The 15,697-nt window shown below is 59.3% G+C and overlaps 3 protein-coding genes across 5 annotated transcripts; 2 read left to right on the top strand and 1 right to left on the bottom strand.

Moving 5' to 3' along the window:
* The first annotated feature begins 52 nt into the window (after positions 1–52).
* POLR1H (RNA polymerase I subunit H) lies at positions 53–4,528 on the top strand. Its single transcript, XM_059179548.1, has 4 exons — positions 53–320; positions 473–573; positions 736–845; positions 3,837–4,528. Exons 1-4 carry the CDS (start codon positions 185–187, stop codon positions 3,859–3,861), a joined length of 372 nt encoding a protein of 123 aa, XP_059035531.1. The 5' UTR covers positions 53–184; the 3' UTR covers positions 3,862–4,528.
* A 1,014-nt stretch (positions 4,529–5,542) lies between these two features.
* Positions 5,543–9,092, top strand: PPP1R11 (protein phosphatase 1 regulatory inhibitor subunit 11). 3 transcript variants are annotated; one of them, XM_059179544.1, is made up of 4 exons: positions 5,543–5,779; positions 7,382–7,490; positions 7,844–7,935; positions 8,909–9,092. In XM_059179544.1, the coding sequence occupies exons 1-4, from the start codon at positions 5,711–5,713 to the stop codon at positions 9,038–9,040; spliced, it is 402 nt and encodes a 133-aa protein (XP_059035527.1). In that variant the 5' UTR covers positions 5,543–5,710; the 3' UTR covers positions 9,041–9,092. The 3 variants fall into 3 exon arrangements, with proteins under 3 accessions (XP_059035527.1, XP_059035530.1, XP_059035528.1); XM_059179547.1 differs by having other exon boundaries at positions 7,844–9,092; XM_059179545.1 differs by lacking the exon at positions 5,543–5,779 and adding an exon at positions 5,854–6,002 and having other exon boundaries at positions 7,844–9,092.
* RNF39 (ring finger protein 39) lies at positions 9,029–14,094 on the bottom strand. Its single transcript, XM_059179543.1, has 4 exons — positions 13,499–14,094; positions 11,969–11,991; positions 11,692–11,783; positions 9,029–10,248 (listed from the first exon to the last, which is right to left on the bottom strand). Exons 1-4 carry the CDS (start codon positions 13,859–13,861, stop codon positions 9,668–9,670), a joined length of 1,059 nt encoding a protein of 352 aa, XP_059035526.1. The 5' UTR covers positions 13,862–14,094; the 3' UTR covers positions 9,029–9,667.
* Positions 14,095–15,697: the final 1,603 nt, after the last annotated feature.

The following is a 15,697-nucleotide window of genomic DNA, read 5'->3' as shown; positions in this document are numbered from 1 at the left end:
CGGCGCGGCGGACGCTCTGGCCCGCCCCGCGCGGAGCCGGCGCGCTCGTCTGCTCTGGAGGACCGCACGCGGCCTGCGGGTCTGGACTCGGAGCCCCGCGCGTGCGGGCAGCGGGGCTCGCGCTGCGGCGGCTCGCTCGGTCCGGCGGAGGGGCCGCTGTCCGTCCCGCCGCGTCCGGTACGGCATGGACGGCGCGCGCTCCGGCTCCAGGTTCCAGTCGGACCTGGACTTCTGTCCGGACTGCGGCTCCGTCCTGCCGCTGCCCGGGGCGCAGGACACGGTCACCTGTGTTCGCTGCGCCTTCCGCGTCCCGGTGCGAGGTGAGCGGCCCCGGGGTCGCGGCGGGGTTGCGGCGGGGGTGGCGGGGGCGGGCGGCGGGGACGGCGGGGTCCCGGCGGGGGCGGGCGGCGCGGTCGCGGGGGCGGCGGGGCGGGCGGCGCGGTGCCCACAGCCCTGCTTGCCGCCCGCGCAGACTTCGAGGGCAGGGCGGTGAGCAGCTGCGTCGTGTTCAACAAGCCGGGGACGGCCGCGCCTGCGCCGGCGGAGGAAGGGCCTGAGTTCCAGGGACCCGTGGTGAGCGGATGACCCGGTCGGGACGGCGGCGGGGACCTGCAGCGGTGACGGCCGGCGGGAAGCGGCGGGTGGGGTGTGACCCGCGGGCGGCCGCGTGCGGACGGGACGGGACGGGACGGGGCGTGCGCGCTGACACCCGTCCCCGCGCCGGTTCCCGGCCAGGTTGACCGGCGCTGCCCTCGATGTGGCCACGAGGGAATGGCCTACCACACCCGGCAGATGCGCTCCGCCGACGAGGGGCAGACGGTCTTCTACACCTGTACCCGCTGCAGGTGCGCACCCTCCCCGCCCCCACGCCCTCGGTGAGCTGCAGTTCCCGCAGCGTCTCCACTGACCAAGAAACGGGTATTTCCGTTGGCCCCATCCGTCTCCACAGTCCAGCCAACAGGGAGCTCTGGGGCCTGTAAAATGAACACTTCTTCATCTGGTTATAGCCTTGTAAAGTGCTTCAGAGGAAATGAGAGCCTACCGAGGGCCAGTACTGCCCCGGGGTCAGCAGGTGGTGTTCGGAAGCACCGGTTCACGGTAGCCCTTCTCTCCTGAGCACTGATCATATGTCACTCCAAGAACCGGGCAGCTCCGGTCCTTGGATGGGTCCAAGAACGCTTTGTCTTGGGGCACCTGGGGGGGCTCAGTCAGTTAAGCGTCTGCCTTCAGCAGGTCCTGATCGGGGGTCCTGGGACCCAGCCCCTCCTCGGGCTCCTGCTCAGCAGGAAGCCTTGTCCTTTTTCTCTATCCCTCTCCCCACTCGTTCTCTCTCAAATAAATAAAATCTTAAAAGTAAATAAATAAATTTATCCTTTTATTTATTTATTTTTTAAGTAGGCTCCACATGGCACCTACTGAGGACCCTGAGACCTGAGCTGAGATCAAGAGTCAGATGCAGGGGCACCTGGGTGGCTCAGTGGGTTAAAGCCTCTGCCTTTGACTCAGGTCATGATCTCAGGGTCCTGGGATCGAGCCCCACATCGGTCTCTGCTCAGCGGGGAGCCTGCTTCCCTCTCTCTCTGCCTGCCTTTCTGCCTACTTGTGATCTCTGTCTGTCAAATAAAATATATATATTTAAAAGAGTCAGATGCTTAACCTACCGAGCCACTCAGGCACCCTCTTCCTTTTATTCTTAAAATATGTATTACATTCAAGTATATTTAATAAGAGTATTTATATTCTGTGTCTAATAATTCTTTTTTTTTTTTTTTAAAGATTTTATTTATTTATTTGACAGATCACAAGTAGGCAGAGAGGCAGGCAGAGAGAGAGAGGAGGAAGCAGGCTCCCCGCTGAGCAGAGAGCCGGATGTGGGGCTTGATCCCAGGACCCTGGGATCATGACCGGAAACGAAAGCAGAGGCTTCAACCCACTGAGCCACCCAGGCGCCCCTGTGTCTAATAATTCTGATACCCATAGTTGTGGGTCTGATGCTGCTATTTGTTGTTCCTGGTAACTGACTCATGGTGCTTTTTTTCTTTTTACTTATTTACTTCCTTAGTCATTATTAGTTGAGTTATGTATGTCTGTGTGTAATCTCTACACTGAATAGTTCTGTTTGTTTGTTTTTTTAAGATTTATTTATTTGAGAGAGTCGGGGTGGGCAGGGTGCAGACGGGAAAGAGATCTCTCCCTGCTGAGCATGGAGCCTGATCGTCTCATGACCCCGAGAACATGACCTGAGCTGAAATCAAGATTAGGCAGCTTAACCCGCTGGGCTACCCAGGTGTCCAGCTTTTTTTTTTTTTTTTAAATGAACAGAAGTTTTTAATTTTTATGAGGTCCAGTTTATCCCTTTTCTTTTTTCATTCTTTGTCTAATGGCACGTGGCTCTTTGTGTCCTAAGATATCATTTGCATATACTTTATATTTCATTAGATATATTTTGGAATGCATATATATATATTCACTTTTTATTTAAATTCAATTAATAAACGTATAGTCTATTTTTAGTTTCACACAGCTCAGTGATTCATCAAGTCATTGACCAGTCCTGATTACCTCACATGCCCTCCTTAATGTCCATCACCCAGTTCCCCCATCCCCCCTCCCCCTCCCCTCCAGCAGCCCTCAGTTTGTTTCCGTAGTTAAGAGTCTCTTATGGTTTGTGTGCCTCTTTGTTTTCATCTCGTTCTGTTTTTCCTTCCCTTCCCATATCTTCATGTTTTGTTTCTTATATTTCACATATGAATGAAATTATGTGGTATTTGTGTGTCTCTGCTTGACTTATTTCACTCAGCACAATCCCCTCCAGTCCCATCCGTGTCTGATGCGGTGGGTGTTCATCCTTTCTGATGGCAATGTACTATTCCACTGTATGTATGAACTACATCGTCTTTATCCATTCCTCTGTTGAAGGACATCTCAGCTCCTTCCGCAGTTTGGCTATTGTGGACATTGCTGCTATAAACATTCAGGTACATGTGTCCCTTCAGATCCCTACATTTGTATCTTTAGGGTAGATACCCAGAAGTGCGATTGCTGGGTCGTAGGGTAGCTCTATTTTCAACTTTTTTCAACCTCCATGCTGTTTTCCAGAGTGGCTGCACCAGCTTGCATTCCCACCAATAGTGTAGGAGGGTTCCCCTTTCTCTGCATCCTCGCCAGCATCTGTCGTTTCCTGACTTGTTGATTTTAGCCATTCTGACTGGTGTGAGGTGGTATTTCATTATGGTTCATTAGATACATTTTTTTTTTTTTAAGATTTTATTTATTTATTTGACAGAGAGAAATTACAAGTACACTGAGAGGCAGGCAGAGAGAGAGAGAAGGAAGCAGGCTCCTTGCTGAGCAGAGAGCCCGATGCGGGACTCGATCCCAGGACCCTGAGATCATGACCTGAGCTGAAGGCAGTGGCCTAACCCACTGAGCCACTCAGGCGCCCCTAGATACATTTTTTTTTTTTTAAAGATTTTATTTATTTATTTGACAGAGAGAAATCACAAGTAGATGGAGAGGCAGGCAGAGAGAGAGAGAGGAGGAAGCAGGCTCCCCGCCGAGCAGAGAGCCCGATGCGGGACTCGATCCCAGGACCCTGAGATCATGATCCGAGCCGAAGGCAGCGGCTTAACCCACTGAGCCACCCAGGTGCCCCTAGATACATTTTTAATACGGCATTTTTAGTTGTCTGAATATGAAGGATTGTTGAGGGGAGCTAGTCTTCCACAATGTCTTAAATAAAACTCCCTCCTTGATTCTTCAAATGAATGTCTTCTCTTACACGGCTAGGACCTCTATGCTTATTAAAATATAATGAGTCCTTTCTTTTTCTGTAGGTTCCAGGAGAAGGAAGACTCTTGATTTTTTTCCAGGCAACGCAACAATTCTCCCTCGGATGGTGACGGATATTGGGTTCTTAAGATCCTTTGTTCATCCTAGTTGCAATGTTTTGCTCCCATAGAAGGAAGTTATCATGTGGGGATTACCATTGTCCCTAGAGTACACCTACTCTAGTTGAGTTTCTTATCAAAGTTCTATTTTTCTGTATATGCCAGACATATGTATATTATTTATAATCTGTCTTGTTCCAAAAGGAATTTAAATGAATTTATAGATATATTTGTTCTTTCAATAAGTATATCAGCTACAAAAAATATATATAAATTAGTATATGAGAAGGTAAAAGAAAAAAAGTATAAAAAATGGAGGCAGGAATGAGACTAATAGAAAAAGTAATTTTAAGTATTCCACCACTAAATCTATTTGGTTCTTGAGTTTAGAGAAACAAAATGTAGGAATCTGGATAGTGGGAGATTAAACAAATAATTTAACCAGATCTCTTTGTTGTGAGCTTAGACAACAAAAAATGTGATACTAAGGAATACCAGTATGTGCTTACTACAGTTGGACATTTTGGAAAAATTTTTTTATTGCTGTTGAGATAAATGTAATATATATTCGTTGTGATAGATTCATGTGTAGAAAGATGGGGGGCGAGTAAAAAATAAAAGGAATCCCACTTCAGAGAGATACGTGTTTTTTTAATGGGTTTTACTATACATGCCGAGGTGTATCTTTTTATCAGTCTGTCCAAACCCTGGAAGGGAAACACTCGGGAGTCGGGGCACAATAACCGTCCCGGATGCCCGCCGGGAGCTGGTTTCGCATTCCTTGCTTCGCTGCGATGCCCCTGACACGCTCAGAGCTCGGACTCACCGTGCGGGTGTGCCCCGGCCACCGGGACGCGTGGGCCGGCGGGGCTCTGCGGCCGCTGGATTTGGGGTCCGAAATCCGGGGCGCAGCGGCGCGTGTGTCCAGCGCACGTCCAGCCGGCCCCGGCCCCGCACCGCACGCGGGCCCCCGCCCAGCCGCCTCGCAGCCGCTGCGCTCTGCCGGCCCCCGGCACCCACCCTCCTTGCCTCTGGGATACTGGCAGGTGCTCCTGTGGGACGGCAGTGCCTGCGGTCCCGGACCCCCGTCCCGCCCCAGCCGACGGAGCGGGCCGTACCGCGTCCCGCCCGCCAGCCCGCAGCCGACCGGGCGGGGGCTCCTGGGCGCGCTCTGCGGACAGCCCGAGCAGAAGGCGCCACCTGCACCCGCCCCGGCGCCCGCAGACCCCCGCGGGACCGGAGCCCTCCCCGGAGCAGGCGCGTGCACCTGCCGCTGCGGTCGGAGCCCCATTCCCACGAGAGGCCGCGAAACCCAGGCAGGCGCTGCGTGGGCCTCAGCGGCGGGGCGCGGTGCATCCTCCGCGCGCCCCGCCACGCCCTGCAGCCCCGCCCACGTGCCGCGCCCCGCCCACAGCCCCTCCGGACCGCCCCCCCCCGCTGCGCGTGCGCGTGCGCCTGTTGCCGGCGCTCAGGGCCGCTTCCGCCAACTCTGGGGCTGCCTCTTGCGGCGCCTGCGCACCGTCACGTGACGGCGGAACTACTCTGGCGACGCGTGCGCTTAGGCGCCTTTAGTGCCCGGAAGGGAAAAGGGGACCTCCAGAGTGCGTCACACCCGGAAGCAGAGAGCCGGAAGTGGGGTTGGACAGGTTATCCCCTGGGGCGGGGAGGCGAAGGCCCGGGAGGAGGGGGTCGAAACGAAGGCGGAGGATCCTGGCTGCTACTCTGAACCCGACCCCGATTGTCTTAGACCCCAGAGACCAGAGAAAGGGAAGGGCGTCTCCTCCCCCTTCCTCCCCTCCTCCCTCTCCTCAGCCTTAGCCATGGCCGAGGCAGGGGCCGGGCTGAGTGAGACCGTCACTGAGACAACGGTTACCGTGACAACCGAGCCCGTGAGAAAGGCGGGGGGCGGCGCTCCTGGGGTCCTCGGGAGAGGCCGGGCGGGAGCGGCTGGGGCTCGGGGCGGAGCGGGCTGACCCCTGGGGTCGGGAGACGTGCGCGGTGTGCGGGACTTGCGCAGTGGCCGGCATGGTGCAGGAGGCCGGCCCGGCGGCGAGGAACAGGGTCGGAGTGCGGGTGCGGGGGAGGCCGTCCGGGGTGGGGACACGGAGCAGGGTCCGAGGGGGGTGCGGGGGAGGCCGTCCGGGGTGGGGACACGGAGCAGGGTCCGAGGGGGGTGCGGGGGAGGCCGCCCGGGGTGCGGACACGGAGCAGGGTCCGACCGGGGTGCGGGGGAGGCCGTCCGGGGTGGGGACACGGAGCAGGGTCTGACCGGGGTGCGGGGGAGGCCGTCCGGGGTGGGGACACGGAGCAGGGTCCGACCGGGGTGCGGGGGAGGCCGCCCGGGGTGCGGACACGGAGCAGGGTCCGACCGGGGTGCGGGGGAGGCCGCCCGGGGTGCGGACACGGAGCAGGGTCCGAGGGGGGTGCGGGGGAGGCCGCCCGGAGTGGGGACACGGAGCAGGGTCCGACCGGGGGTGCGGGGGAGGCCGTCCGGGGTGGGGACACGGAGCAGGGTCCGACGGGAGTGCGGGGGAGGCCGCCCGGGGTGGGGACAGGGAATAGGGAGTCAGAGAGGGGACATGGAGCAGGGTCCGAGTGGGGATGCGGCGGATGCTGCCCGGGCAGACGACATAGAGTAGGGTCCGAGTGGAATGTGGGTGATGCTGCCCAGGGTGGGGACACGGAGCAGGGTCCGAGTGCGGATGCGGGGTTGGGGGATGCTGCCCGGGGTGGTGGGAAGACCCAAGGATGGGACGTAGGGGGCTGAGGAGCGAGGGAGGTGCTGGGGGACCATGAAGGTTCTGTGAGAAAGCACTGCTGGAGGCAGTTTGCCCAGAAGCACACTTGTCAATAAGTATTTGTTGAACGGGTGACTCTAAAGGGAAACAGAAGAAATGAGCGAACCAGACGGAGGAGGTGGAGATAGTATTGTGAGAAATCAGAACAGATGAAAATAGAGAAAGGAGTAGCATTTTTGCAAAAAACAGGTTAAGTTGCTTTCAAAGGGCAGAGGTGTCTTGGGCTTCAGAGCCCCTGGGTTAAGGGCGTTTAAATGATAGAGATGCCAGGGTGCTAGGGAGTAGGTGGGCAGGAAGGGGGTCGCAGGCTTGAGAGAGGTCTGGGAAAAAGGAGATCAAAGCGCGGGTATGGGGGACTGAGTGAATAATGTCCCACCAGGGATGATTTGGGGAGGAAGACAGAGAAACAGGGAGGGTTATGTTTTCTTTTGAAGAGTTGCTGGGACCTTCTGTAGGTTCCAAATTGTGTCTTCTCTGTATCGGAGCAGTCATGGAGAACGTTCGAATCCCCAGGGATTCCTGGAGGGCAAAGGCCTGTAGTGTTCTGTCCCCTCCCAGCATGCAGCTCCTCTGCTGCCATGTCTGTGGCCCTGCTTGCCCTGGGGCCTGGAGGAGAGGAGCCCCCAGGGAGGGAGTGGGGAAGATCAGCCTCGGGGAGCTAGATAGGTATGCCCGTCCCTCTTCACCTTCCAGGAGAACCGGAGCCTGACCATCAAGCTTCGGAAAAGGAAGCCAGAGAAAAAGGTAGAGTGGACGAGTGACACTGTGGACAACGAACACATGGGCCGCCGCTCATCAAAATGTGAGTGATCGTCGGCCACCAGCAGCCACAGTGCTCTGGCGCAGCCTGCGGTCCTGTTCCTGGCTTCAGGGAGACGAGGTTCAAGTAGAGGGAGCGAGGTGGGAATAGGCCGAGGCCTGAAGGCAGGAGGTGTCAGAGCCAGGGAGAAGTGGAGCGGTGGGTTCCTGGCAGAAAGGACAGGGGTTTGGGCGCCTCAGCCCCAGGGGGTGGGCCTGGGGACGCGGGATCCTGGAAGGGAGAAGGAGCCAATGGTGGGAGTAGGAGTTTTTACTGAGATCCATGGGAGTGGAAGCAACTGTACATCCGTCCTAACTTCTGCTCCTTTTTTACCGGGCTCCTCCTTCCAAATCCAGGCTGCTGTATTTACGAGAAACCTCGGGCCTTTGGCGAGAGCTCCACGGAGAGTGATGAGGAGGAAGAGGAGGGCTGTGGTCATACACACTGTGTACGGGGCCACCGCAAAGGACGGCGTCGTGCAACCCCAGGACCGAGCCCCAGCACCCCTCCCCAGCCTCCTGACCCCTCCCAGCCCCCTCCAGGGCCAATGCAGCACTAAATTCCTCTGTCCCCCACCATTCCTGTGTCTGTCTGGCCCTGAATGTATTCATGTGGCTACCTGGGGACTAAACCCATGGTTTGATCCCTCCTCCAGCCCCTCCTCCTCTCTCCTCTGCCTGAGGGAGGGAAGGGGGAGAGGAGGGTAGGCAGAAATCCTGGAATTCTGACTTGCTGCTACTCCAGAACCCAGACTTCTGGGTTCCCCCAGCACTCATTTCTCCTTCCAGTACTCATCCTCTGTTCTCCAGGGATCCAGGCGCCTAGGTCCCGGTCTGTCGCCCTTGTTCTCACTGCCAAACTGTCTGTCCTGGGATGCAGTTATCTTGGCCCCTTGCATTCTCCCCTTGAGTCCCAAGCACTTAACTTGGGTTTTCAGCAGCCCTAGCTTTCACTGCCAGGGGTCCCAGTCAGATTGGGGGCAGTCTTGTCCCAGCTGTGCCTGTTAATCCTGGCTCTGAGCTCTTCCAGGAATGGACTTATATAATTGGAACTTCTAGTCCTTGCTTGTGGGATGGGAGGCCTCGTGGGAGACCTCAGGGCTCTCAGGGAGCTTCAGCCCTTCCCTTCTCCTGCCCTCCGGAGGAGTTGGGAAAGGGGTCTTTGCTTTCTCCCTGTTAATGGGACATGGGAAAGGAAACAGTGGTGGCCTCTCCTCACCCTTCTCATAGGATACAGGATTTCCAACAAAGCCATCCTGAAGACTGGTCACTTAGAGCCCACTGTCTCCTCTGTCTTCTGGCTTCAGAGACAGACCCAGCATAGTGTTAGGGCCCTGGGTCCCTAGGAGAGGAAGGAAAAGAGAGGGAGCAAAGAGATGGGGATATGTCCCCTATACTACACTCTTACCCCTTCCTTCCTAGGCTTTGATGTTCCTGCCAGCCCAGATGTCCAGCTCTCAGCCCTCCCCACTCCTTACTGGGATCTTGCCATCATTTTCGCGGCTTCTTGCCATGCACAGTTGCAAAGATGAGTCAAAAACATACCACCACTGAGATCTCATTTATTGCCACAGATGCACAAAATAAATAACCCAGCATCACAAAACGTGTTAAATATGGGCCCATTTATACATACGGAGAAAGATGTGAAGCCGTAGATGAGGAGCAGCTTGGGTGTCCAGGCCATTCCCAGTAGAGGAGAGAGCGATAGCACCACTGGTTCCTTACAGGGGGAGTCTCGGGGAGGTTCCAAAGGGGGAAAGGCTGCGAGCATGGAAAGCAGGCCTCATGGAGTAGGGCGGCCTGCCCCCTGCTCAGAAAGCTTAGTAAGCATCCTAGGAGGCCCTGGGACCCAGGCCAGAGTCTTGAAGAGGGAGCTCAGATTGGACAGGTCAGGGAGGCCTGAGGCTTCGAGCTGTGGAGAAGGACTGTGCGTTTCCTCCAGACGGGGAGAGGCCTGAGCAGGCAGTAAGGCCCTTTGCGTCCGTCCTGCCGCAGCGTCCGGGTGTGGACGAGCATAAGGCCGGACGGGAGAGGTGAGGCAGGACGTAGCCCGAGGTGGCGGTGGCACCGCGTCCGAACTCGGCCCTGGGTGTGGATGTGGACACCGAGGCTGTGTGGATGAGCGCGGACGGCCTGGCTGGCGCCTACGAGGCCGCTGGCGGCGGGTGTGGGTGGGTCTCAGCCTTCGGCCGGCACGATGCGGAGCGGGGCGCGGGCATCGCGAGTGCAGAGCAGCGGGAAGACACGCTCCCCCAGGGGCCCGGGCGCCTGGAAGGCGAAGAGCAGGTCCAGCGAGCGGCCGTCGTAGAAGGCCACGCGGCCACGTTCCCAGTCCAAGTCCACGCGGATGCGGCGCGGCGGGGGCCCGGCGCCGCCCAGCGGAGTGGGCTCGGGAGCCGTGAGGGCCCACAGGCGGCCGCCGCGGCCCTCCACGGCCCACACCGCCCCCGCGGGGCACAGCCCCACGCGGCCCTTGCGACGCACGGACTCTCCGGCCGCCCCCACGGCGTAGCGGCTCTGGTTGTCGTCCTCATCCTCCCCGGAGGAGTCCGGGCCAGAGGCCGCCTCGGCAGTCTCCACCTCCCAGCAGTGCCGGCCGGCCCCAAAGCCCTGTGCGCCCAGCACCGCGGGGAGCTGATCGAAGCGCGCGGGGCCGTCGGGGGGCGCGGGTGTCCCTGGGGGGGCCAGTCGGACGCTGCGGCGGTCCGCCGAGATGAGCAGGCGGCGGTGGGCGGTGCCAGGGTCCAGGGTCAGGTCGGCTGTGTGGGGACAGGCAGGAAAGGAGGGCTTGAGGGGCTTTCCGACTCCGAGGCGGGAGGATCAGGCGGTGTGCGGCAGAGGGTATCCCGGAGGCCTCGCGGCAGCGCCCGAGGCCACAGAAGCCTAAGTGGGGCAAGGTCTAGAAAAGGGAGGGCGCGGGCAGCTCTCAGCCTGCACCCACGCTCTGCTTGTGTTGATCTGGGTTTGGACAAGGATTGTGGTGAGCGTGGGGGGTGGGTAGGGTGCAAAGGCGGAAGGAAAGCTTGCCTCTCCTTTGTGGGTGGGGTGGGGGGAAGCGGAGCCAGTCCAGCTTGCAGGGAAGCCTAAGGACTGGTACCTCCCTCTGCTCTGTCCGGGGTGGGCCTGGAGCTTGGTCTGCGGGGTGGGGAAGGTGGCTGGCAAGGGAAGGACAGACAGACACTGGGACCCCAAGGGCAGGTGGGAACGGACCAGCTTGCTGCTTTCGGAAGATGGGACAGAGAGAGAGGGACAGCGGTGAGAGCCAGAGGGACCCGAGTATTCGCGGCTGTGTGTGGGGTTTGCGTTTGAGGTAAGGTTTCTGAATTGGGGGTGCTAGAAGCAATCGGGGTTGGGGGAGACGGTGGGTGATCAAGATGGTGGAGTATCTTTGGCAGGTTTTTTTGTTGACTTTTAACATTTTATGTTTAAATCATCCCGACATCCAGCATGGGGCTTGAACTCACAGCCCTGTGATCAAGAGTCACAGGCTCCACAGATGGAGCCAGTCAGGCGCCCCTCTGGCAGCTGAGAAAAGGCAGAGGGCAGCTCTGGTAGTGGGCAGAGAGGGCACTCCCCAGGAGCTTCAGAGAGATGGGAAGTCTCCTGGAGAGGAGTAATGGGACAGGGCAGAAGTGGCTGATGCTTTGTTTGTTGGGAGAGTAGGGCGCTGGGCTGTGGGCACTGAGGACACCGTTATGTGCCCAGTCGTGTTCCCCCCGGAAGGTGTGCTGCAGTCTCCCAGCACTTCACGATGTGAATTTCGTTGGAAATAGGGTCTTTACAGAGGAAATTAAGTTAAAATGAGGGCATTAGGGGAGGCCATAGTCCAATATGACTGCAGTCTTTATAAGAAGAGGGAATTTGGACCCAGAGACTAATGAGTACCGGGAGAAACCATGTAAAGAAGACACAGGAAGAAGGCTGTCTTCGGGCCACCGAACCCCTGAGGCTCCCAGATGCTAGGAGGGAGGCAGGGAACAGATTCACCCTCCTGCCTTCGAAGGAAGCAATCCCGCCAACTTCTCCTCCCAAAACCACGACAGCAAGTTTCTGATGTCTAAGCCACTCGGTATGTGGTGCTCTGCTAAGCGGCCCTAGGACACTAATACAGACGTCAGAGAAGACCTGAGCAGGTTTGAGAGAGAAAAGGAAGCAAGCCCGAGACACACCGTCCCTCGGTGCGGTCCCTTTGCCCTCCTCACCCGTCAGTCTGTGGAGCATGTTTTTCACCACCGGGTAATCTTCGGGGAGATCATCATCTGAGTTAGAGGACTTGGGTCTTGGGGCATCGAGTCTGCACAGATGAGGGAGAAAGGTCAGGCAATCAGGTGACGCCCTCTGCCGTCTGCTGCCCTCCCCTCACCCCACTCACTCCCCGGAGCAAGAAACCTGTCCCTGAGTGGGGCTGTGAGCCCATGGAAAAGGTGATGGACGTGGTGGCCCGTAGTGGAAAGGAAGGGGCGGTAAGACGGAACTCACCTTCTCCATGTCTTCCTTATATCCTGGCATGGGCAGAAGAAAACACGATGTGAGCCCTGGGCTTTGTCCTCAGGACGCCTCGCCCTCTTCCCCTCCCCCAGGCAGCTGGATCTCCGTCGGTGAGCTCCCTGTCACCTCTCAAAGTGATCTCGCTGCCTCTCTGTCCCCTCTCACGGCCCATGCTTCCTGCCCATCGTCATCTACTGCTCCCTCCCCCTCCTCAAGGCCCCCCTTTCCCTTCCCCAGCCTGGCCCAGGCCTTTTTTCTGCCCCCACTTAGCTCCCAGAGTCATTACCTTTGCTGATGCCTCCCTCAGCCTCATTCTGTCTCTCTCCGTGGTCCCCTGCCCTGTCTACCTTCCAGAGGGTGTCCTCCTGTCCATCAATCCATCAGACAGACCAAACACCCAGAGCCTGGGGCTAAGAGTTGGTACATAAAAGCCTTCTAACAAAGCTGCTTCCCCTGTTGCCATAAAAGCCCGGGGGCGTTTATTGGGCCCTTTGCGTTGTGTCCGTCACACTGGTCAAAGAGGCAGCTGGACTTGGATGTGTCCCAGACGTCCTGCGGATCTGCAGGATACCGTGGGAACCAGGAGGAGCAGCGCATGCTCCGCCCCCCAAATACCAGCGTCCACCTGCCCGTGTCAGGGTCCCTTGGGGATGACTGGAGCAGACCGGGGTGGTGCTGAAGGGAAGAGAGTTAAGGCAATTTGCCTAATTATGCCAATTACACCTGGACTAATTAGGTCTGTGTAGACTTCAAAGTGTGCAAGCAACACCCGAGACCGGCTAGGCTGCTGGGAAGAAGCAGCTCAGGAATCCGGGACGCCTGGGGGGCCGGGCAAGGGAATGGGGCTGGTTGATGGCCAAGGAGCCGGGGCCAAGAGGGGCGCGGCGGGGGGCGGGGGGCGGGATGGGATGAGGGGCAGGAGCCAGAGGTCCCCGCGGCGCGTGCACCAGGCCTCCAGCGGTCGCCGCCCCCGCCAGGGGCCCTGGGAGGAGCGGAGGACGCCCGGCGCGGCTCGGGCCAAGCCCGCGGCTGACCCCTCTGCGCTCCCGGGGTGTTTGGATCTGCTTTCCCTCCCTCGCGCCCTCCTGACAGACCCTCCTTCCCTGGCCCTGCACTCCGGCTGGTTCTCGCTCTGCGCTCGCTGGTTCTGACCCCGCTGGGCGCGCAGGCCCCGCGCAGGCCCCGCGCCCTCCAGGACTCTCTCCGGGTCCCCACCTCCCCCGCGCGCAGCGGCGTCCCTCCGCGTCCCCCGCAGCTCCCGCGCTCTGCCGAGGGCTCCGGAGGCCCTGCGTGCCGTCCAGCCCTCCGACCTCTGGGTACAGTGTCAGACTCCTTCCCCTTGTCCTTCCTGGAAACTCTCACGGCACTACAGGGGTTTGGGGTCAGGCCCGCGACCCCTCGTTCTTTGCTTGTCTCAGATCCATTCTTTGCCTAAACTTCCATAAGGGCCCCGCCCCCGGAAAGCCCGGTCTCGGACTTCCAGCAGCCGCCGCGGATCCGCTACGGGCGACCCTGCCTTACCTCTCCGTGCGGATCCAGGCAGCCCATGGTGGGGATGCGGCCCCCTCTGCGCCTCCCCGCGCGGGCCCCGGGCTCAGCCAGCTTCTCCCGCAGCCCCCGGCTGATGCGCACCTCCACCGCCAGCCGCACGTTGGACCTCAGGCTGCGGCGGGGACACGGCTGGCCGCAGCAGGGGCAGGCGGTGGGGGGCGCCGGGGCGCCTGCGGCCGGCGGGGCGCCCCAGCAGCGGGCCAGGCACGCGCGGCAGAAGCTGTGCTCGCACGCCAGCAGCACCGGGTCCTCGAAGGGGCCCCCGCACAGCGGGCACGTCGCCAGCTGCTCCAGACGCTCCACCAGCCCCGGGCCCAGCTCGGGCGCCTCCATGGGGAGCGCGCGTCCGGGCGCCCACCCTTCCGCGACCCCCGCGGCCGCCTCCCAGCGCGCGCTCGGCGAACCACGCCTGCTGCTGGCGGATTGGGGGACCCTCTCTCCGGCCGGCGCATGAACTTTCGGACGCTGCCCTGACGCCCTCCAGGGACAGCCTCGCTCCCTTCCAGCAGGCTCGAGCTCCGCCGCGCTCCCCGCCGCGTCGGGTTTTATAGGGAGGAGGAGGCCCCCGCGGCGGGTAAACAGGCCTTGCGTAACAGCTCATCTGGTTCTCCGGCTTCCCGGGCAGGGTTTGGGGGAGGAGGGCGGGAGGAAAGGACTCGTGGGCCCTCGAGGCCAGGGGGTGGTCGGGAGGGGGCGCTCCTGGGGCAAGGCGGCGCCCGGTGGGGAGGGCAGCCCCTCGTCATCCCTCCCGGGGCCTGAATCTCCCCTTCCCCCGGGCCTGTGCTGTGCGGGTGGGCAAGGGGCCCAGTCTCGCTGTTGGCATGGGTGCCCGCATCGCCAGGGTGTGAGTCATAACAGGTGGCCGGCACACCTACATCTGGGGGCCGGGGGCGGACGCCGGGATCCTGGCTCCTGTGGCTCCGCAGGCCTCATGTTGGTGTGTGCTGTCATCCAGGCGGCTCTCTCCGTCTTCCTGCCTTCCCTATTAAGGGCTTAGGAACAGTCTGAAGCTTTGGGGTAAAGGGTGGGGAGCAGGCGCCCACACTCCTGCCTCTGGCTGGCTCCCAGCGCGGCTCTTAGGACTCTCTTCCTATGTCTCTCTAGTTCTTTCTTCCCATTTTTCCTGGTGTATGTTTCCATTTCCACGGGTCTCTCTCTCCCCGTCTTTGGGACGTACCCAGGGGTTATCTATTTCAAATCTCTTGGTAAACAGCCGTGGGGAGAGCTGGCGTGGCCAAGCTCCCACAGCAAGGGAGTAAGCAGGAGTGCAGCCAGACCAGATCTGATCTGTGCCCTTGCTGTGACTCCGCCCTCTGCCTCTTCCATTCCAGATGCTTTCTCGGTGTTTTCCCGGCCCTCACCTCCATCTCGACCCTCTCCCTAGTTCCTGGCCAGGCCCGCCTCCCGCTAGGCCTCTCTGTGAGGATCCCCTGGAGGCCTTGTGAAGAAGTAAACATCCAGATGCCCACGACTGTGATCGCAGGCGCCGCTGAGCAAACGCGCCCGTGCACATTCCCCACGGCGCCCACGCTTACGGACAGAGGCACTCACACTGTGCCGGCGCCACGGATATGCCCAGATACTCCTGTGCACGCTGAATGTCACTGGGACGGACAGCCAGTATTACTCAGGGACAGAGAGACGTACTTAAAGAAAACACGCAGAGAGACAGCCTGTCATTAGCTTTCTTGTCAATGAGAACAACAGTCCGGCAGCAGTAAGCCTTTATGGGGCAGCCGCTTGGAGATAAACGTCATAAAGATAAAACACAATAAAGATCAGGCGGCCCTCAGGCATCCTGGTCCTTCCCTCCGCTCCATACTTACTGGGGAGACACTCAAATTGGACACCCTGATAACCCAACACAAATAAACCCGTGTATCCTTATCCTAGAACGAACCTCCCGGCCCAGCGCTCGTAAAACCCACAGCTACACAAGCAAAACACAGCAAACATGACCCAAACCTATGGGCTAAATGGCTTTCATGTTGTGCTAGCCAGAGTCCCGGTCCCCCAAAGACGTCCACGTCTTAATTCCTGGAACCTGTGACTGCGTTCCTTCTCAGGGCAGAGAGGAATAAAGCTTGCCCATGGCATTTGGGCTGCTGATCTGCTGAGTCTGGAATCATGAGATTATCCAAGTGGGTCCAGCGTGATCACAAGCACCCC

The sequence above is a fragment of the Mustela lutreola genome, chromosome 6 (assembly GCF_030435805.1).
Source record: "Mustela lutreola isolate mMusLut2 chromosome 6, mMusLut2.pri, whole genome shotgun sequence".
Taxonomy (NCBI): domain Eukaryota; kingdom Metazoa; phylum Chordata; class Mammalia; order Carnivora; family Mustelidae; genus Mustela; species Mustela lutreola.
The sequence above is the reverse complement of the archived record's forward strand: the minus strand, read 5'-3'. Positions and strand labels throughout refer to the sequence as shown.

What these genes read in the sequence shown, in the direction of transcription:
- POLR1H (XM_059179548.1), top strand. Translation starts at nt 185, where the DNA reads ATGGACGGCGCGCGCTCCGGCTCCAGGTTCCAGTCGGACCTGGACTTC. An exon ending in CTTCCGCGTCCCGGTGCGAG is followed by an intron (nt 321 to 472) that starts GTGAGCGGCCCC and finishes CCGCCCGCGCAG; the next exon opens with ACTTCGAGGGCAGGGCGGTG. An exon ending in TACACCTGTACCCGCTGCAG is followed by an intron (nt 846 to 3,836) that starts GTGCGCACCCTC and finishes CTTTTTCTGTAG; the next exon opens with GTTCCAGGAGAAGGAAGACT.
- PPP1R11 (XM_059179544.1), top strand. Translation starts at nt 5,711, where the DNA reads ATGGCCGAGGCAGGGGCCGGGCTGAGTGAGACCGTCACTGAGACAACG. An exon ending in TTACCGTGACAACCGAGCCC is followed by an intron (nt 5,780 to 7,381) that starts GTGAGAAAGGCG and finishes TTCACCTTCCAG; the next exon opens with GAGAACCGGAGCCTGACCAT. An exon ending in GCTGTGGTCATACACACTGT is followed by an intron (nt 7,936 to 8,908) that starts GTACGGGGCCAC and finishes CTTCCTTCCTAG; the next exon opens with GCTTTGATGTTCCTGCCAGC.
- RNF39 (XM_059179543.1), bottom strand. Translation starts at nt 13,861, where the DNA reads ATGGAGGCGCCCGAGCTGGGCCCGGGGCTGGTGGAGCGTCTGGAGCAG. An exon ending in ATAAGGAAGACATGGAGAAG is followed by an intron (nt 11,784 to 11,968) that starts GTGAGTTCCGTC and finishes TCATCTGTGCAG; the next exon opens with ACTCGATGCCCCAAGACCCA. An exon ending in CATGCTCCACAGACTGACGG is followed by an intron (nt 10,249 to 11,691) that starts GTGAGGAGGGCA and finishes GTCCCCACACAG; the next exon opens with CCGACCTGACCCTGGACCCT.